The 21,539-nt window shown below is 40.9% G+C and overlaps 1 protein-coding gene across 1 annotated transcript in view; it reads left to right on the top strand.

The window, feature by feature from the left end:
- THBS4 (thrombospondin 4) overlaps positions 1 to 21,539 on the top strand; it is a 38,936-nt gene that overhangs the window by 4,598 nt on the left and 12,799 nt on the right. The window contains exons 2-11 of the mRNA XM_040540644.1: positions 163 to 366; positions 4,661 to 4,908; positions 5,944 to 6,049; positions 11,042 to 11,124; positions 11,571 to 11,622; positions 12,970 to 13,142; positions 16,143 to 16,280; positions 16,901 to 16,978; positions 19,762 to 19,914; positions 21,293 to 21,397. Coding sequence (XP_040396578.1) covers positions 163 to 366; positions 4,661 to 4,908; positions 5,944 to 6,049; positions 11,042 to 11,124; positions 11,571 to 11,622; positions 12,970 to 13,142; positions 16,143 to 16,280; positions 16,901 to 16,978; positions 19,762 to 19,914; positions 21,293 to 21,397 — 1,340 coding nt within the window. The remainder of the gene's footprint in view (positions 1 to 162; positions 367 to 4,660; positions 4,909 to 5,943; positions 6,050 to 11,041; positions 11,125 to 11,570; positions 11,623 to 12,969; positions 13,143 to 16,142; positions 16,281 to 16,900; positions 16,979 to 19,761; positions 19,915 to 21,292; positions 21,398 to 21,539) is intronic.

Here is a 21,539-nt window from a genome sequence, read left to right as displayed (position 1 = left end):
CCTTATTTTAGGAAGGACATTTTGTGTGATTTTAGAATATCCATATGGAAATAGAGAAGTGTGCAATCTTCTACAGGGTGGTGTGGGGATTAACAACCTTCAGGTGGAGTTCTTCTCTGCTCATTATCGTATTTAAGCTGCTGTTGAAACTTTATTTTTCAGTTATTGATCTTCTTTCATATTCCAACAAGAGAGTGGTAACAAACTTCCTGCAACAAGCACTTGGCGATCCTACGCTGAATGAAGTGTTCTTGCTCTCAACATTCAAACTGCAGCCAAAGAGCACAGCCACCATATTTGGCCTGTATTCATCAACTGGAAACAGCAAGTATTTTGAGTTTACGGTAATGGGACGGATGAATAAAGGTGAGTTGTTTGGAGTAAGTAGGGGAAAACTAGTATGGGATCCGTGGTTATTGGTGTGTCACAGAGGGATGTTGAAAATAGTGCGACTGACCTTTGTGCTCGAGTCATTTCTGTTGAGGGTTGTGTCCTCTTAGCCCCTCCTCACAAGGCACAAGTGTTGGCAACATCCACTCTCCCCTTCTGCTGCCTCCCTCTCACTGGATGCTGCTTTCTCCTGGGCAGGGAAAGCTGACCTGACAGCCAGCTGGTATCTCTGCTCTACCACACAGCTTGCTTTGAGTAATGCTGAGAAAGTGGGGGTGGGGACAAAGTATTGGAGAAAGGAGTCAATTTTTTTTCCTTCTTTTCTTCCCCCTTGGGACAATCACTGGTTCTTATTACTTAGGAATGTGAGGGACAAACACACATGCTGCCTCATGCATACGAAAGGTCAGTTCTTGTTCCATTGACCCTGGAGGTTAGCTGTGACTACGCAAGACATTCCTAGCACTTACAGGATCTTTTGGGTGAATTAAAGTGTACGTTCTTAATTGATTGAAATTGGTTCATTAGGAGGCAGAGTAGAAACTTCAGTAAATTTTTAGAAATGGATAGTTTTCATTACTCTCTAGACCGTATCTAGGATATATTGCAATATTAAGGTTCAGTGAAAAATTATCAGATGATGTAAATTATTGTTGCTCCATTGACTTCACCACTGCTATGATAACTTGCTGCTGTCATTATTATAGTCAGGCAGCTGACTGAGCCTATATATGAGAAACTACTGAAAAATTTCAGTTTAGATATAGGAAAATTATTCTATATGCTGAAGAAAAGCACAACTTTTATTTGGGAAATGCAGGGAAATGAGTTGGATAAAACACTAGCAGTTTTATCAGGTTTACCAAAGTCCTTCTGAGGTCAGAGAATAAGAACTTTTCTGCTATGCTTTTACTGAGGGCAGGTGAGATGTGGTCACTCAGTCATAACAGTAACTGTAGTGCAGTTCCTAAAACTGTTTACTTAATTGCTAAATAAGTAATATATCACACATACTTTCTCTCTATTCCTCACTCGTGCATGCACAAAATTATGCCTGTAAATGTTACATAGGAATGCATACGTATATACACGTGTATGTAAATAATTTTAAGCTCATCACGTGTTTCAACTTGCAACAATGCCTGTGTGACTGATAGTTACTGATATGCTATAATTAACAGACTTAGGAAGCTTAATGGTGGAAAGTTGCATGGTTTCTCTTGGTTTTGTCCTCAGTATATTAGTGTTGTATTTGAGAAGTGTCTGTGACAGGATTGTAGCATACAGATGGACAACGTGAAGAAGCTTCTACTGTCAGTGACTAGTGCCATTTTTACTCTGAGTAGTTGTGGGGATCTTGTAACCTACCTGTTGTAAAGGACTGGTTGAACATAGGGAGGCTTTTCACAGCAAGTCTGTTCTACGGAGGTCTCTTTGCCTCCTTGTTATTTTAGTGCACCTTGTTTAAGACGTATGGCACCGTGCGAATAGTAGGCAGTGTTTCACAGTGTTTTCACGTGTGATTTCTCTGGAAGTGTCAAGTGTCCCATATGGCTACTTCATACAGTAACTTAAACCGCATCCAGAAGATCATCACGTGAGCTGAAAGTATGGAGCGTGGGGGCTGTTTGTGATCCTCTCAAGGGTGGAGATCGTCACTTCAGTGGTGAGCCAATGTTGGTATCTTAGCAAAACGTAAGGTTTAAATGTCTGGGCTTTTGGAAGGGTGCATACAGCCGTTCCTCTACGTGATATTTCTGCTTATGCACCCAAGTCTTATCTAAGTAGCCCAAAGCCAGCCTCAGTTACCTTTTAAAATGCTACATATGAAAACTGCATTCCCCATGGCTTGCTGATGTTCTGTTCTTGTTGTCATAAACATGATAGTAAATATGTTCATAATACCAAAATGCTTTTTAAAGCACAAACCTTATATAAGATTTTTTTCCCTTTGATTTTTTTTTTAAGTCCGTACTGAGGTCTTGCTGGGCCCAGCATTAGCTTACCTATGTGATGTAATAACTTTTGCAATGGTTTCTATCACCATTTTATAGTCTTATTGATGCAAGATAGGTTGAGTTAAGATGTTCTAGGTGTATCTGAATTGCTGGGCAACTCCTTAACTTGTTTTGATTAGACCAATGTACTTCTTGGAGGCAAATTGCAAATGAAGTCCATGGGTTTCTTATCCTTTTTGAACAAGTCCTTTCTGGAAAAAACAATGGTAAATGCATAAAACTAATATAATTTAACAACTCTATGAAGTGATACCTACTTACTGTCAGGATTAGTAGTTTCATTGGAAGTCTGTTTCTTAAATAGAGCAGGTGAGCCACTTACCCTCAGGAATGTCAGTGTAAGAAATCTTAGCAGCAAAAAGTTAATGCAGGGGCTTGGATGGGTTAAGTCTTATGGAGGCAGTAGTCCAGCAGAAATCTCCCTTTAAAAGCCTACTCTAGTTTACCAGATGGGTATTTGGCTTTGGCTGAGGAAGGAATACTTGATTGTTCATCCAAGCCAGATTGCTGCTTGTCTTGAAACTGTTCTGGCAGGGTCTGTTCAGAGCCCTGCCACCATCTCCTCCTCCTTTCACTTACTGCTGCACTTGGTCACTATGAGTTCCGGGCCCAGATCCAAGGACCTTGCTTTTATACTACCCAGTGTGCATAATATTTACATAAGTAAAATGCCTGCAACCTACTCTGTCTTGCCAGATCTTTGAGCTGGCCAATAAGTGCTAACTTTTAGCAAGTTACTGGTGACCTCATGCACCTTTGCGGAAATCTCAGCACTGGCAGCGTTTTGACATAGACGGCAGTGAAAACATTCCTGATATTGATCACAGCTGCTGAGGCTTTAGCAGTAGTGTAAAGTTGAAAGAAGGAGACATACCCAGCCCTGTTTATGCTGGTATAAATCTGAATTATTTTAATCATTAGACCAAGCAATTAAAGATTGTCAGGCATCTTCTGAGTTATTGGGTACATGTCCCATACTAGCTGAAATAGCATGATGTCAGAGGACACATTACTAGTTGGAAGTTGAGAAGAAAATTTGTTACATGAGTAGAAATGGCACGAATTCAGTAAGTGTTAGATTAACGGCTTCTCTGAAGCTGGTAAGAGCTTTTTCCCTCTATTCCACAATTTCTAGTTGTCCTCGTTTCAGTGTAGGCATTTCTTGAATATCAGAGTATGTGTGAGCTCTTGCTTGATGCAGTAGTGGCAGTGCTCTGTGAACTTCAAATGGATGTTGAAGAGAGCCGGCACTTAACTGCTTAGGTGCACAGTGTCTGTGCAGCTTGACTCCTTAGTGCACGGAACTGTTGCCATGAGGGAATAAAGGACACGCAGAGCTGGCGATCAGTGGGATCTTTAAACCAAGGTCTATTTAACACTGCAGAATTGTTATATGCTGTCTAGATGCTCTCAGCTCAGTGTTTCTGCAGATAGCTGTGTGCGTTCAGAGATCCAGGGAGAGATTTTTGTGGAGAGAAATAGCTAGTCGGTCTAAGAGATTTTAGCTTGCAGATCCTAGCTTACATATCCAATTTCCTAAGGAAGGAGACATTTTTAAAATACTATGCCATATGTAAGAGTTTTTGTTTATCTGCTGTTGAGGTTTTGATGGTGCATTTTATTTCTATTATCTGTTGTGTGAAGTATCAAATAGGTAATTCAAAAAAGCCTTAAAGTAAGAGTGAGGGGGGGGGATCAGTCATCTTTAAGGATGGGGTGTTTCTTTTCTGCATTGTATTTTGTTTTCATTTCCGATTTGTTACAGTAAAATGCAGATTATCTCCTTGGAATCATGCTTCCTTCTGTTTCTTCAGTGATGCATTTGGATACACTGTCAGATGGCTTTGTTGAGTGCAATATGCATCACTGAAGCTGATTTTCTAGTTGTACATTTCTGCTACCAAGTATTTCTAGGACTATCAGATCTGTACCTGCCAAAGTGCTGACTGCAGGCTGCTAGCTATAACTGCTACCTTTATCACTCTTTTTTAGCACCGTGTGTCCTTTAAGGTGATGAGTTTCATTGTTTAAGCCAGTTAAAAAGGCTTGGGCAAAGCAGTGGAAAGCATCCTACAGGCAGCAATTCCTTACAAATGGGGCGTCACACAAGAGTTCTGGTAACTCTGCTCTGAGAGTTCACATCCCATTTATTCTTACCACGTCCAGAGCAATTACAGATTTCCACAGGATCTTTCTAGATCAGACATGGATTATTTGCTACCGTCTGATAGTCATTCTGTGTTTTGTACCAGTGGTACTTCGCTATCTGAAGAGTGATGGGAGGTTGAACTCCGTGATTTTTAGCAACATCCAGCTGGCTGATGGGAAACCACATGCTGTCATCTTGTGGCTGAGAGGTCTGCAGCAGGAATCAAGCACAATAGAGTTGTATCTGGACTGTCTGCAAGCAGGTGCCATTCAGGACCTGCCAAAAGCATTTTCAACTCTGCCTGAGAGGTCAGCAGCAGTAGAATTGCACATCTTCCAGAAGAAGCCACAGGTGAGCAGGAAAACTGGGAGCAGGGTGAGCACTTGGAGGGACCATCAGAGATCTGCTGGATCACTGAATCCAGATCTCTGAAATAAATGTAAATAAAGTTCCCTATTGAACAGCTGAAATCTTAGCTTCACTGAACCCAGTAGTAGTTTTACTATTCATTGTAAACACAGTTTCTGGCTTTTTTTTTTTTTAAATATAGCCTCCATCACTTCTGTTTAGGTGCTTCCTGGGGACCGAACTTTTGTAAGCTCTTAGCTGATACAATAAGGGCAGCTCTTCATGAGCTTCTTACAGCTGTTGAGCAAGGGTGAGTAACCTGTGGCTGGTTATGTGGTTCTTCTCTTCATGATAAGCCACGTGGACTTTGAAGACAAAAGTGGCAACTTGTGTGCTGCCAGCAGAGTGTCAAAACTCCATCTATTTCACTACAATAGCTTTTCTGCCTCTGTCTCCCAACCAGGGATTGGCATAGCCTCCTGTCAGTCCTATATCAGTAGTCCAAGGTAAACAGTATCCTTCTCCACAAACATTTTCCATCACTGTTAATGCAAAATTTGCTTTAGGAGTTGCAAAGGCATTCTGCCCCCAGGGTGCCCCCAGCTCTGTTTCATTGCAGACTTGAAAATGGGGAATCACCAAGGAGCTTACATACTTGATATGAACGTAAACCTGTTTGAGAGGGGGAAGAAAGACTGCTTTGGATTTAGTTCAACAACAACAAATTGTGTACCACAGATATAAAAATAAAATAATAAGAAAAAAAACTTCCCACTACGTGAGATTATATGAATTGTAACAGTGGCGGGGGGGGGGGGGAGTTTGAAATAAAAACCATAGCTATGTGAAAATCTGCAAGGCAAAAATTTGGAATTTTATTACAGTTGCAATGGTGATGGGTGGTTCCTAAGGGAAGACATAGCTACATGCTTAGGAAGTAGAGATCCTCTCTGAAAAATTAATCTGCTCTTTCCGATATTTTGCATTATTCCCATTGTTGCAACAGAATTGAGCTCTCACTTTTTGTTGTGACTCCAGGTTACACTGGATGAGCTGAAGCTGGTAACTGGAGGAACACTTGCCCAAGTGGGGAACCTGCAGGACTGTTTTCTTCAGCAAATTGAACCTGCTTCTCAGTACAATGGTAAGGGCTGCAACCAGGAGTTAAAGTGGTTCATGGGGATACCAGTGCAAACAAGTCATGCTGGTGAATATTAAAAATGTGGATAAACTCTATAGAGAAGTATGCTAATTATTTGACCAAAGTATAGTCATGACAATAGTCCATGAATATTTTAGAAATGGCTCAATTTGGAGAGAAAACAAACACTGTGTCCAGTGATAAAGAACTGTTGACATAGTGGAGAAGGAGGGTCAGATGATTAGAAGAGGCTTTTTACTGTAGTTTTGTAAGATGATACTTCTGTGATTGTGGTCTGTTAGTGTCAATTTTTGTGGGTCACCTAAATGCTCTAGAGATAGAAAGGACGAAGCACAAGGGATTGCAGGGTGTGTTGGTGCTGTAGTTACAGAGCCTGTGCATCTGTGTGGAAAAAGCCATTGCAAGGCTCCCACTAGTCCTGCCACAAGTTAGCTGACGTATTTGATCACCTGCTGGGCCAGAAATCTGCTGCAAAACCAATTCCTTTTCTTCCTGTACTATGTATGGTGGAGACCAAGCTGGGTGGAGGGAGGAAAGGAAGGAACAGAAGCTGTTGGGATTCCTGCAGGGATACATTTCTGCTGCATGCAGTCCCCTGAGATTGCAGTCTCAGGCGAGGATGCTCTCTATCTTCTCAACACAACGAACCCAGGCTAGACTGCCCCATCTGTACTCTTTCCTCGTCCCTGTCATCTGCCTTACTGCTGTGGGTGTGAGGGAACTGAATGGATTCACACTGTGTGCAATATGTTAATATGTGACAACAATGGGGGGAGGGAGAATAAGTGAGTTTGAGACTTGAAATAGGATCCGTGTGAAATTCCCTCTCTCTCACACTTTCCTGTCCTCCAGGACAGGCATTGCTACTTTAGATTAGAGTAGATTTGATGTGATTGGGTGAAAAGATGCAGAATGTTTATGTGAGAGCATTCTGGGTGCTAAATAAGAGTATAGGAATCAGTGCAGTAATATGTCTTGCCTTGCAGCTGTATAAATCCTCTGTTGTACACGCTTCTGTTTTCTTGCTCCTTAACATATGTGCAACCAGTCAAAAAAATAAAATAAAAAAAGTGTTTTATCATCAAAGGTCTGCTTTTCTTTTTCCATAGATCAACAGGGACTTGCACGTACACAGGAAGGGCAATTCAGTGTCTCCTCCTGGAAAATCTCACATCTTTGTGAGCAGTGTTTCCAAATTGTAGACTTGCAGCTTTCTCATTTGTCTTTTTGCTCATTAATCAATAATATGAACTGTAGCAATACAGAGAGATATTGTTTCTCTCTCTGGCTGTCTCCACCTGACTGAGCTATTTGAACTGGCAACTCAAATTCAGTTGTTTATAGCCTTCAAGTGGATTTAGTATCATGTTAAAACTAATCTAAAACAAGAAGAAAGAAACAACTCACCTAAATATATTCAAGGTCTTTATAGTCAAATCCACCAAAGGAAAAGGTACAAATGTTCCAATGGCAATATTAACTCAGCTGCCTTACACTTTATATATGCTTCACAGTGCCCTTTTACAGGAGCAATATATCAGATAACCACAATTTTGCCTTTAGCCAGAAAAAACAGCAATGCAAATGCTTAGCTGCATAGGGGTATGAGGCCTGTGTATCTTGGTAAAAGCATGATTTTCACGTTAATCAGAAAATAATGGGGAGAGCTTTGGACCTGAATAACTGTACGTGCCTTTGACTGCCTCTCTGGTCGTTGCTCACTGCTGTGGCAGCAGCATTCCCTCCATGCTCAGCTTGCGAGGCTGAAACACCAAATCAGCGTAGCTGAGATCTGAGAATATGATGATCAGATAGATATTGAACATGTATTTGGGTCTTCTCACATGTGCAGGAAAATACACTGCAAGACGCACTGATTTTGGTAGACGAGATCAGTGTGCCACATGTAATCAGCATCAGAAAATCACTCAGGTTGGAAGATACCTTTGGAGGCCATCTGGTTCACGTAGGGTACCTGAACTTGACATAGTATGTTTTTAAAAACAAACAAAAAAAACTGTGTTGCATGAGATCAAAGGGGTATTTTTGTTGTGTTTATTTTATTATCATTCTTTTCTCACCTAGCTACTGTGTACCAATATAGACCTACAGGGAAGACTATGAGCAAGAGGAGTGATAGTGTTGCATTCCCTGAATTCCCCAACAATTCATGGGAAACAGCTCTGTTACTTTTGGTCTTTTCTCCCAGGTCTCTGGTTTTCTGTTTAGTATTGAGAACTGGCTTTGTTGCAAGTTTGTAGCCTGTTGCATAGATGTTTTGTGAGTCCGTACAAACTCTGCACCCACCAGTACTCAACAGATGTTTTCTATGATGAGTCTGTACAGATTTGAACAAATGTCTGCTGGCAAAAAGATCGTTACAAGTCTGCGGAGATATTTCCTTCTGTTTAGTTTTGAACCTGCCTCATCGTAATTGCATGTGCTACTTCTATATGAAGCTTCTTTGGTAGTAGGTTACAGATTGACAAGACTCTGCTATCTGTCTAACTACTATCATCAACTACTGTAATCATGGCTGGATCTCTAATTTTGGCCAAGTAACCAAAACCTCTTTAAATGATGCTTCAGGACTCGCCTTGTTGAATGGTCTTCAGTGCGGTGCTTAAGCCAGTATCTCTCCCAAGAGGACTAGAAGATGGGCCAGTAGATCCGAGGCATTTCAGTGGCCTGCAGACATGCTACCTAGTGTTTGTGTGTCACCCTGCATGGGTTGATTATCTGAGCAAGGCAGCTGGGCACCTGCTCCAAATGCAAGGGCCTGTAGAAGATACAAGGAAGAGAAGGAGCCTGTCATGACCTCAGACTTGATGAGAATAAGTGGGTCAAGGGACTTCAGTTCCCTCTTGGAGAGTAATTCTTCAGATCCATCTCTGAATTTAATAATTGTCATGAAAGCTATTCTGTTAGGTTGTTACTGACTCAAAATATAGAGTTGGGCACTCACTGTGCTGGGGAGATGCCTAAGCAGGTGGGGGCATGGATGACAGAAACTACATGGTAGGACCAGATAACCATACAGCTTCAGTATGTACGTGTGGCTTACCCTGCTAACTCCTGGGAAAAGCCACTCCACAATATGCTCAGCAGCTCTCTGAAGGGCCTTTCCAAGCTCTGACCATGGACAGTCAGTTATTCTGCTAGAGGTGGGGCTTACCATAGGACTTGGCTTTAAATGTAGGAGGGAAAATAAATGCTATGATCAGTCATCTGTTTATGCTCCACTACCTAAATTTGTAAACAGGACATGTAGCTCGTGTCAGTATAACCTATTTAATCCACCTTAACATCCAACATTCCGCCAAAGTGTACAAAATTGATCAGTTTTTCATTGAAATGCTAGCCAAAAAAGAAGCATCTAAAATCTTGAGATTTTTTTTGCAAGTTCCAGTCAACAATGCCTAGACCATTCTTTATTTATTACAACTAATATATATTTTTTAATTAAAAAAAAAAAAAAGTAAAATAAGAACAAACTCCTGCATCTGGCCTGACAATAAGTGGGCCAGGTTCTGTGATTGGATTCTGAAATACTCAGAAATTAATTCCTGCTATCTTCCTCCACAGATAAAAATCAGAAAAGGTTGGGACTAGAATAGAGGCAAGTCCTTGAACAGGTTGTTCCTGAGTCTTTAAACTTGTTTAGTGTTGGAAAATGGAAGAAATCTGAAATGAAGAAAAAGTAATATATGAGGAGTAGAATAACTTGCACTAGAATATTTGGAAATATTTAGAGACACTCTGAAGTACCAAACGTTGAGGTAAACATTAAGAAAAGTATTTTTCATACAGGCTTTTAGTACTCTGAAAAGCAATACATGAATAAACTTCCCCGAAGCCACTGGGCATAATATCAAAATATCCTGCTTGCTTAGAATGCGAAACAGCATGTATTTGTGATGGTTGTTTTGACATACAGACTTTGAGAAGTAAATAATGGGAAGTAAACAAATAGCTGCTTGAGAGAGCAAGAAACTCAGAAGTGAGCTACGGACAGAAATTATTGTGCTAACCATACTCTTCTATTCGTCCCTGTCATTGGATCAAAACTAATGTTTCGTTTAACAAATATGAGTTTTGCGTGAAGATCATGGGTCAGGTTTGCTCTTTCTTTACAGCTCTGTACAGATCTAGCTTTTGGTCTTTTCTATGAGTTCTTTAATTTTCTATTTGGTATTGAGAACTAGTTTTGGTGCCAGTTTGTAGTCTGTTGAGTGGATGTTTTGTCAGTCCATACAAATTCTGCACCCACCAGAAGCAAACACAGCTGTGGAAATGGTGCACAGAGCAATGACCTGCCTTTTGGAAGAAAAGCCAATGGACAGTTGCAGTTATTAAAACTGCTGTTTTGGTCAGAGCGACTGCTTTTGATGCATAGTCAGAGCTGCACGATGTGTTTGCTCAAAAAGTTGGGTAACATCACGCTGGAAAATGTTCAGGGGTTGGTTGTAGTGATGTGGAATACATTCGCATAGCCTAAGTTCCTATTGTATGGACAGATGCTTCATGCTCCTGCCTTGCCCCGCTGTCTCAAATGGATTATCACAAAAGTACTCCTTTTCAGTCTTACAGTTTCATTTAGGGCCTCGTGGGAACTTGTAATGCTGGTAGTATTAGTTGCCAGTGTTGTTAGATCTTAGCAGAGAGCCTTGATGCTGAATTAATGATGGAAAAATCACAGACTGCTTTTCTCTCTGTGTGAAAGAAGTTTGTGCTTTCTCCACCTCTTTCTGTGACATACCATGAAGTTCAGTCCAGAAAGGTCTTGAGTTCATGCAGATCCCTCTGTAAAAATTGGAGCTAGATACTACCTTTCCCCTAAGTATAGCTACAGGAGTTAAGCAACTGGCCTCCTTGGCTTTTCAAGGTGCTTCCATCTTATTTTTCAGAAACGATCGTGACAAATGAAGGAGTTATGTGCATTGTGCACTCTTTTTCATTGCTGTTTCCCTACAGGTGATTTTAATAGGCAGCTGATGAGCCAGATGATGCAGATGAACCAGTTACTGGGTGATGTGAAAGACCTTCTGAGACAACAGGTACTGTATAAGGACTTCAGTGTGAAATCTCCCATGCTTGTGACTCTAGTAGGGTCAGTGGAGAATTCACGTAAGCAGTAAGATTTTGTGTAGAGTTCATTGCCTCAGGTGTTTGACATAGTGGAGAAAAAATAACCAGATAGTTTCTGGTACAGGCCTGTTGCACAGAATTGAACTTAAATTTATTCCAGTTGCTGCTTGGTCTCAGTACTGGATTTGCATGGCGGCTGTTAAGCGTGTCATTCTTAAAGATCCTATTGATGGAGGATGAAGTGAAGTACAACCATTATCACTGTTAGCTTTATGAAATACAAAGAGCATCTCATTTCAAGATACAGAATATGTGTTGCGTGATCTGAGTGGCATCCTGGGAAAAATTGTAATAGTTCTTCTGGCAAACTGGAGCTGCCTGTATCCAAATAATTTTTATTTTCTATATTCTCAAGGTCAAAGAAACAACTTTTTTGAGAAATACCCTAGCTGAGTGCCAGGCATGTGGTGAGTATTCCTGAACTGCTTGTAAAAGGCAACCAGATGAGATGTATGGTCATTTAAAAACTAATATTGATAGTATCAGTTATGTTTGGTTTCTAAGAAGTATGTTTAGAAAATCCTGTGCTCAAAATTCTAGATATATTGGTCACAAATTTAGGATAGATTCTCATTAGAGAAAAAGTTTTTAGTTTCCATAGATCTGGCAGTCACTTAATGGGGTATAAATACCCTGTAAATAAAGCAGTGCTATCTCACGCTGTACTGTCAGTTCTCACTCTGCCACAAAGGTGTGCCACGTGTTCCTGGGAACGGAGACATTGCCAGTCAATTGTCTCATGAACAGTCTTAGTAGAAGCTGAGGAATCAGAAATGCTATGCAAAAGCTGGTGTACGTCAATCTGAGGCAGGTTCTGGGTAGTCTACCTGAAACTAATCTGGTTCCAGGTATGTTGTTGTTGGTTAACAGCAATAAGATCCAAAGGAAAGTTTCCATCTTTTCACTAAATGGAAGAAGTAAATGTTACAGCATGGCCCTTCTACACAGCTGTAGGACATGCACACACTCAGTATAAAAAGAGAAAATACTTCCTCACTGGATGGGGTGAAGGGCCTTAAACTCATCAAGTCTCTTAGCTGCTTGCTTCTCCCAAGATAATCAAAATTCTCAATATCAAAATTCTGTTGAGCTCCAGCCAGGTTAAACTTCATGTACAAGTGCCAAAGAAAAAGTCTTTAAATCTTGTACAACTGCAAAGATGCAGCCCATGCATTGGTACCAGGGTTCAGCACCAGCCACTCTCGGAAAATCTTGCTTTAGTCCAGTGCTGGTCTCTGTGTGTTTTAGCCTACATGTCCAGCTGTGCATCCATGGTTTGCCAGCTGCTGCTGCTTTATTTCCCTTATTTGTATATTGTCAAATATGTTTTTGCAAAACCATGGCACCGTTTTTCTTATGAAATTGTGATGTTGTTGATTTAGCTGCAGAAATACCTTGTACTGGAAAACTTTAGTCCTTTGGGCATCCTTCTAGCCATCTGAAGTTGCTGGCTTTCAGCTTCCTACCCTGGCCAGCAGCAGATCTGTACTGGGACTAACCTAGAAGGAGGGCCCCCAAGTGTACCCAGGAACCAAAACTGCCTTAATTTTCACCATCTGGGGACACAGCAACCTGCTGGGCTGTTGCCAGCATGAAGTCTCTTCAGCCACAGCACAGCTGGTAGCAATGCAGTGCAGAAACATGAAGTCCCTGCTGAGCAGCAGCCTGGGGATCTCTTCAGAGTGCTTGCCAGCCAAAAGCCATGATGGATGTTTCTCTCAATTGCTAAAACTGCTCTTCTTTTTGCTTTAAAGGTTTGGGAACTGTGAATTTTCCAACTCCGATCCCTAGGCGCAGCAAACCCAAATGCGAAGCAAGTTCCTGCTTCAGGGGAGTCAGGTGCATGGAGACAACTGAGGGATTTCAGTGTGGCCCCTGCCCTGAAGGGCTCACAGGGAATGGAGTGACATGCTCAGATATCGATGAGGTAAAATAGTGACTTTCACTGAATTAAAAAAAAAATAAAAATAAAAAGCAACTGTCTCATGTATAGCAATGAGTTGCTGATGCTTGCTGTTTGCAGCATTTGCTGACTGCATGCACAGTGTGCATATTAATTCATTCTGATTTGATTCTACCTCCCTATTTTGCTGTTGTTGCAGCTTTATGGAGGTTATACATGTGAAAACTTGAAATACCCTGGTGGGTTGAAAAATTACGTAAAGGAATTCAATGTTTTTGTTTTTGCTTTAAAAAGGCACTTTTGACATAGGTATTTCTATTCCACAAGAAGATTCTGTAGCGTCTGTTATATGCAGAACTGCAGAAGTACTTCTTGTTGACATGGGCTTTGTATCTTTAAACTGTAGTGATCCTGAGCTGGCCTAGGAGACCAAAGTCACCCCTAACTGGAGCAGTGTTTTCAGCCTAACCTTAGATGTCTGTGACAGAAAATAAACACTTATTGTTTTACTTCTTTATGGATCTGACGAAATCTGATAAGGTTGACTTAAATCTATTTTTTTTCTTATGATATGTTAGCAGTTCAGAGCTTGCTTGTATTGAGGACTGAGTTAATAGATTTACAACATCTTAAATGATTAAATAAAAACTGTGTTCAATGAAATGTGTCACTTGGTATACTTAACACGAACAACAAACCATTTACAACTTCATGTTTTTTCTGTGTGATGATTTTTGCCATTGCCCTCGAGTGTTGTTTTTTTTTTTCTTGTGGAAAAATGGATGTATTAGGCTAGGGAACTAGGTCATTAATTGTGCCTGTACTATGTACCTACCCAATGATGGCAAAGAGCAACAGCAATTCCTTTTTTCTCTTTCCTAGCTAACATGAGATATGCTTTGTCTGCTTGTTGGGTTTGTTCCTTCCTGTAGGCCAGCAGCAGAGAGGCTGCTTTATGCCCAACTTACGTCTGTGAAAAACACTGGGGAGAAAGTGGGTTGAGTGTAGCAGTTTCCTGAGTTGTAGGCGCTGTCTTTTATTTTACCTCACATGGCATTAACTGTGTCTCCTGCAACAGAAGGTGCAAAAAAAAAAAAAAAAAAGGAAGTTCGGAAATTCTGAAATGTGAATGCAAGAGGTGAAGAGCTGAGGCAGCTGTGGCATGAGTTTCATGCCAGGCAACCATTGTGGAAAAACTCAGGCCAGCTGAGATAGAGCCCATAAGTATGGAAGGGGTCTACCTACTGATCCATATTCAAACTGAGGCAGAACTCTTCCCTGCTATTTTTAGTGTTAGAGCACTTCTACTCATGATAGCCGTGGTAGGGAAAAAAAACACAAGACTGATGTAAAGTGTCCCAACCTTAAGATTAGGTTTCCCTGAGTGATTAGGATCTGCCACTGGATGTTTACTTACCTTAAAGTTCCTACTACCACTCCACAAGGCAGAGCAGATCTCTTATTAGAAAGAGCAAGGATTTTTTTCCAAAATGATGTCATACAGTCTTGCATACATGAGGACACTACTAAAATGCCAAGCAGTGTGGTGCATTTTGTTCACCAGAAAATACCTCCTGTAGCAGGTGGATTTTTGCTTATGTAAGCAGAGGGAGAAAAGAGATAAATGATAATGGCCTTATTTTGTGTAATAAAGGGTCTCTGAGTTAGCTGAAACTGTAAGGATAGTCATACATTTTTGAAAGTGCTTTAGGAATCTCTTCTAGGATAACACCTTTCTACTGATAGAACTATTTCTGTACTTCCTAAAAAAAATGGCATTTAAAAAGGAGTTCACATGCAAATCTGAGAAAGTGGGAAGCTTCTAGATTTCTCTAAGAGCTGCCGTCATTCTTCCAGAGGCTGTTAACATCTCTGCAATAAGCTCCCTTCTTACTCATTGCCATCTTGAAGAAATTACTTTCGTATGTTGTATTTTGTGAGCTGCAGCTATGCTCTGTGATGTAATTTGAGTGCCCTCTCCTGGCTACAACAAAAAATCCACATTAAATAGTTCTGTAACGGGGACAAAATGTCTGTCCTGGGTTTTACGTTTTTCTTATGCTAATTGCAGACACACTTCTGTCAGACCTTTCTGTCCAAAATGCTTGGATTTCTTTGGCTTGTTTCCCCCTCATATTATAGATTTTTTTTTTCTGTTAGTGATGGAAGGAGAAAAGGCACATTTTAAAAAATTTTATTTCTTCCTCATGTTTTTATATATTGTTGTCTCTAAGCCATAAGCAGTACGATGACATGCTGATGTTTTTAGTACTCTTACAAATAATACCTGCTGGCTAGTGTTGATACTTGAGAGGCAGCAACACAGGATGTAGTTCCTGAAACGGCACCCACAAGGCCACTGAAATGGGGTCACAACCATTCTGTGATACCACATGAGGTAACGAACTGAGTAATGTCTTCAGTCCACGGGTGATGCTGTGGGTATGTGGTATGTTGGGAGAAGTGCTGAGGGTTGCCAGTGGGCCTCTGGTCTAGGAATGTGTGGGTGCTACTGACACAACCCTGTTCATCTGGCTCACATGTGGTTTACTTCTGACTATATTACTTCTGAAATTTGCCCGCATACGTACAAGGGAAAACGCTGCTGCTACTTCAGTGTGTACAGAACATAACTGCAGGACCTTTTGTGGGTTGCAGCCTTGCTGCTTTCCTGATAATGTAGTCTGGGCCCTTCTAGGGAGAGTCTCATCCTCCAAAGGAGCTGAACCTGTCCAACAAAAGGAAGGCAGAGGATCAGAACTTAGGGCATCAACTGCAGGCAAGAATGGAAGGTCGTAAGTGTTATTTAAATTATGGGGATAGCTGAAGACCTACTGGGGTCAGACATACCTGATACTTTTCTCTCCAAGCCAACTGTGAACAGAAGACAGAAGAATATCCAGACGTTCGCATTTAGCATTGCCTAGGCAGGCTGACTGTGAGAGGTCTATGGACGTAGTCTGTCCGGATGTTACTGAAGTGCGAACCAGTGTTTGGTTGATTATTTTTTTTTATTATTTGCAGTGCCGTTACAGCCCTTGCTTCCCTGGAGTGCGTTGTGTGAACACTGTACCAGGTTTCCGATGTGAGACCTGTCCCCCAGGATATACAGGACAAACTGTGCAAGGAGTGGGACTCAGCTATGCCAAGAGCAATAAGCAGGTGAGTGGCAGCATCTCTGCAGGAACCTCCGTTGCAAGGTGCGGGTTTAAATCAGTATTACATTTTATTTATATTTCAGTCATTCCATGGTTACCTGGTATAGTTAGACAGAGCTTGGAGTGCTTCAGTTAGAAGGTCTTAGGTTGTGTTTGTTTGCCTTCGATGTGAGTATTAACAGTCTAATACTCAGGACTGGTTTGGAGGCAAGAAAAAAAGTCATTATTTTTATAGGTATCTAATCAATTTTAAAGAGAAACTACGTTGATCTTTGTAAACTTATTCTGAACTAGGAAGAGTGGTAGGAAAGGCCTGTTTTGCTGTTGTTTTTTTTTTTTTGTTTTGTTTGTTTGTTTTTAACATTCCTGTAGTGCCCTACAAGGGGAACATAGTTCTTATCTAAACTCTTATGGTTGAACCAGAAGCCCATCCTAAGGTTGAAGTTTCCTATATTGCACAGTGTCTCTTCAGGGTTGGTATGTGTCTGGAGATCCATCCAAAAATTGAGCCTGTGGAGTATGTGTCTACCATTCTGAGAGTAGACAAGCTTCGGTGACTTTTCTTCAGACTTAGATCTCAAGCTAATGTAGTTTTTGCTCTATGTTGTTTTGTTTTGTTGCTAGGTCTGCTTAGATATTGATGAATGTCAGAATGGTGGGCATGGACTCTGTGTTCCAAATTCCCATTGTATAAACACTTTGGTGAGTAATTTTTCATTTGTGACTATTAAAAAAAAAAAGATTGTTTTAAAATTCATTGAAGCTAGAATGGGATTCTTGGCTCTGATTCAAGAGCTGAATAATATAATCTATTTGTTGGCTTCATCTAAACTAAAGAATCCCTTCCCGTTTCCGTGACTAAGAATGAAATAATCAATACTTGATTTGGTATTGATATGTCTACCTGAGTTGTGTCCATATCCCTTTCAACGAGGAATGGCAGTAACTTTTCTTTCCACATCCTCCAATTACGTGTGTTTATGAATCTGTTATGGCAAGGAAACTCCTTTCAAATATTGAATCTTTGCTTCCCCTCATCTCTTCCCATCTAGCAACTGCTGCAGCAAGCTGTTCCTCTGGATGCTCTTTTTATAGGAAGTCTCCACTTCACTAGGATATTTTTTGTTGTATTAGTTATCCCGCTATATAAGCATGGAGAGGAGAGCTGCAATTCCTACAGCCCATTTAATACCTATAAATATTAAATCCACATTTAATACCTATAAGTGTTAAATCCAGGAAAACAAGCATAGCATGAATAGAAATGGTTTGAAAGATGTTAGGATCCAGTAGAATGGGTACACAACCAATTTAAGGCTCTGAAGCAATTCGGACGCAAATAAGCATTCATTTAACTTACAGCACTGTCAGATGTTCTTCTGCTAGAGCTGGCTGTATAGAGCAGACTTTGTTCATAACAGGAGAGGGCTTAAAAATAACCTACAGGTGTAAAGGTGCTCCTTTTTTTTGCAGGTGGGTGTTGTTGAGGCTACCAGCAGTGTTCCAAGTGATGTATTTTCCTTGCAAATAACCTTGTCTTTCTAGGTTCACTGTTCACTGTTTTCACTATTCAGTATGTCTCTCTCTGTATATGTATGTATTCTGGTATCTGGAGTGCTTCTCTCACATGTTGTATCTTACTGCATGACTAGCCCTCTTCTGGCAGCTGTCAGGCCTGGTTTGCAGAGGGCGACAAGAGGTCTGCCAGCTGTCAAACAGAGCAGCGTGGGTTTTTTTGCTCCTGTCTTCCTTTAGAAAGAGCTTGGTCTAGAAATGCAGTCTCAAAGTCTGGTTTAGTGCATACCAGAGCTTGACATAGAACAGAATATACTGAGCAAATTTAGCATGCTGCAGAAGATACTACCCTGGTGTCCATCAGGAGGAAGTGCGCATACTGTTAAGTTTTGCAAAGGCCATACCATCTGCATGGTCCAGTGACCACGTTGCTGTCCATTCATCTGTATGTCTTTCAGCCTGAAAGTTATGAAAATGGCATAAAGTTAAAGTTTGAACTGAAGTTAGCTAGGAACACAGGAAAAAAAATAATGCCCAGTTGAGTAGTAAATTTTTCTCTCTCATGCTGGACTGGGACAGTCCTGACAGTTCATGCAGCACGCTTTGTATGGGTGAAGTCATCTGAAGCACCTCAGTTTCATAAAGAGGTGGATAGACAAGTTTGTCAGAGGACTGTCTACTTCTGTTCTTTGACATATCAAAAATAATTATAGATAGAATCACAGAATATTCCAAGTTGGATGGGGTCCACAAGGATCATCAAGTTCAACTCCTCCACACAGGACCACTCAAAAATCAAGCCAGCTGTCTGAGAGCGTTCTTCAAATGCTTCCTGAACTCCATCAGGCTTAGTGCCATGACCACTGCCCTGGGGAGCCTGTCCCAGTGCCCGACCACCCTCTGGGTGCAGAACCTTTCCCTAACACCCAGCCTGACCCTCCCCTGTCCCAGCTCCATGCCGTTCCCTCGGGTCCTGTCGCTGTCCCCAGAGAGCAGAGCTCAGCGCCTGCCCCTCTGCTCCTCTCGTGAGGGAGCTGCAGGCCGCCATGAGGCCTCCCCTCAGCCTGCTCTGCTCTGGGCTGAGCAGACCAAGGCACCTCAGCCGTTCCTCATGCATCTTCCCCATTTGACCCTTCGACTATCTTTGTAGTTCTCCTTTGGACACTCTAATAATTTTATGTCCTTCTTATATTGTGGCATGCAAATTCTCTATAAGGAAGAAAGGTTATTTTCAATTCTCTTTTGTGTGAGAGACAAAAGCCATATTCAATACCTGAAGAAAGTCTCTTCTTATCAGCATTTATCTGTTTGTAACTTTTTTAGTGATTGTCCCAACACAAACTGAAATTCCTTGGCTTCGCTTTTTTGCATCTCTTTATGTAAGAGAGTTGCACAAATATAACTCAAAAATATATACATGTTTCTAGGTAAACCACTGCAAAAGGTTGCATGTATGTTCTTACTGCAGTGTAAATGGAGATGACTGTCTTTGAGTCATTATTTCCTTTCTAAAGAATAAGATTTAGCTCAGATTGGCTTAAAAACATCCAAGTTTGAAAAAAAATAATGGAGCAAAGACTAGATGAACTTCTTGTCTCTCTTTGATTGTTGTTCCCAGTTCAGTTTAGATAAGTAGTCAGGCCAGCTTTACACTGAAATAAGAGCATCCAGTCTGAATAATCAGATGCTGCTTAGAATTTTACACAAAGTTTTGGCTATTTGGAAGTAGCTCAGAAGGAACAAAAAAATGGTCTCAACAGTTGAGCATGTTTTACAGCATGTACTGTGGGAGGCAAACGTGGATTTTGTGTGGAAAGAAAGCTTGTTCACAGTGGAAAAAGGATCAGGGTATGAAAAACAACACTTGCACAGCACAAGTTGTATGACATGAGTCTTGCTCACAAACTTTTTGAAAAAAAAAAAAAAAACGTTCAGTTAAAAGCATGACTAATAACTCTTTGTTCTTACAGGGTTCTTATCACTGTGGCCAGTGCAAATCAGGATACACAGGAGACCAAGTTAGGGGATGCCAGGCTGAGAGAAGCTGCAGAAGTCGAGCCCTCAATCCATGCAGTGTCCATGCCCGGTGCATTGAGGAAAGGAGAGGGGAGGTGACATGCATTGTGAGTTCATAAATTCATGCATTTGTACAGTGAAAAACAGCCTTTTTTAGCCTGGAATTGAGCTAGTGAGCTTTGTGGTCATTTTATCAGTATTGTTGGGTTTCCAACCGAATTGCAGCACAGTGGCCCGGACCAGTTATGAAAATAACTGAACTGAGTCTGTCTGGCATTTTTTTTCTCCTTGCAGCACATCTATAATGCAGCCATACTTATGTGCCATATTTACTGTGCGGGCGGCTAGAGTTTGTATGATCAGATTTTTTTGGGAATGGCATTTATAGACCTTCTACAGTCTCCTTCGGAAGGACTATCGAGTGTCACTGTACAAAAGACATCACAAGGGCAAATTCCTCCCCTAGTGCTCTTCTGCATGCAGGCTTTTCAGCTGTGTAGCTGTAATTAGGGATCCTGTCTGCATAAGCACAGTGCCTGTATTTGTCTGCTGATTTTCCAAATGTGACTACAGATTCTAGGCACAGGTAGGCTGTACTGGGCTTTCCAGCCCTGGGAACAGAAGAACACTAAAAGGCATATGAACTTTTATTGTAGGAGTTTAACTGAAGTATATTACGTATTTTTTCCATGTTGCGAGGGGAAGCAAGAAGCTAGTCTTGTGTCCTAAATTTGGATACAGTACATGCTTTTGCTGGAACTTGCTTTGGTCTCCTTTTTAAGAACATCTATTTCAAAGAAGAAAAAATGAGGATATTTTAGGTTCATGCTGTAATGGAAAGATGTTACTCGTGTTAGGCAAGTCTTTGTTTTAAGGAGAGGCCAGAGTTTAACATGAAATTCTCTGCATGTATGTTCAGTTACAAATTAGGGACTGTTTTGAAACAATACCAATTTCATCGGCTTGGAGAAAATTGTATGAAGATGTCCTTGCTTTGGTGGTGCAAACTGAGTAACTGTCAGAACAGTTTTCTTCTAAAATTTCCTGTAGTTGCAGATTTATTCTTGAGATACTAAATAAAGCACCCATCTAACCATTGGCCCCTTGCTGAGATGCTGTGTGCACATTCTGCCTAGGTCCTGCTTTTCTGTCTTTTCTCCATTCGCAGATGAAGAATCAGAACTGACTCCTGTCAGGTATCTGAAATAAATCTATGGCTCCAACTGAAATCTATAGGTGTTGCAGGTAGAGTCCATTTAAAATAAAGCCTTAGCTTATTCTGGCTGTTTGTAGATACAGAGAGCTTGAATTAAAGATTTTCTGTTCACATTGAGAGTTGCTGGGGTGTACTTCATTTTACTACAGTGACTGTTTGTCCCTTCTGCATGTCAGCATTTTCAAGATTGATGCCGAATTTCCCTCTTGAATATTTCTGAAGTGGCTCATTAACCTTTTGGTAGTACTACCATGGTGTTTTATTGATAGTGTGGCATTGGCTGGGCTGGTGATGGTTATATTTGTGGAAAAGATATTGACATTGATGGCTACCCAAATGAAGAGCTGTCTTGCCCTGCTGAAAGCTGCAGAAAGGTAAGAAATTCTTTCTTAATTCTATAATAATTCAGAGCATGAAGGGGGCTGAGAAGGATGACTAGATGTATTCATCCTTTTTCAAGTTACTGTATTCCTGTGGATAAATTGTTTCATTTGATTAATTAAAACAATAGTAGAA

The sequence above is a fragment of the Cygnus olor genome, chromosome Z (genome assembly GCF_009769625.2).
Source record: "Cygnus olor isolate bCygOlo1 chromosome Z, bCygOlo1.pri.v2, whole genome shotgun sequence".
NCBI lineage: Eukaryota > Metazoa > Chordata > Aves > Anseriformes > Anatidae > Cygnus > Cygnus olor.
This window is presented reverse-complemented; position numbering and strand designations above follow the sequence as displayed.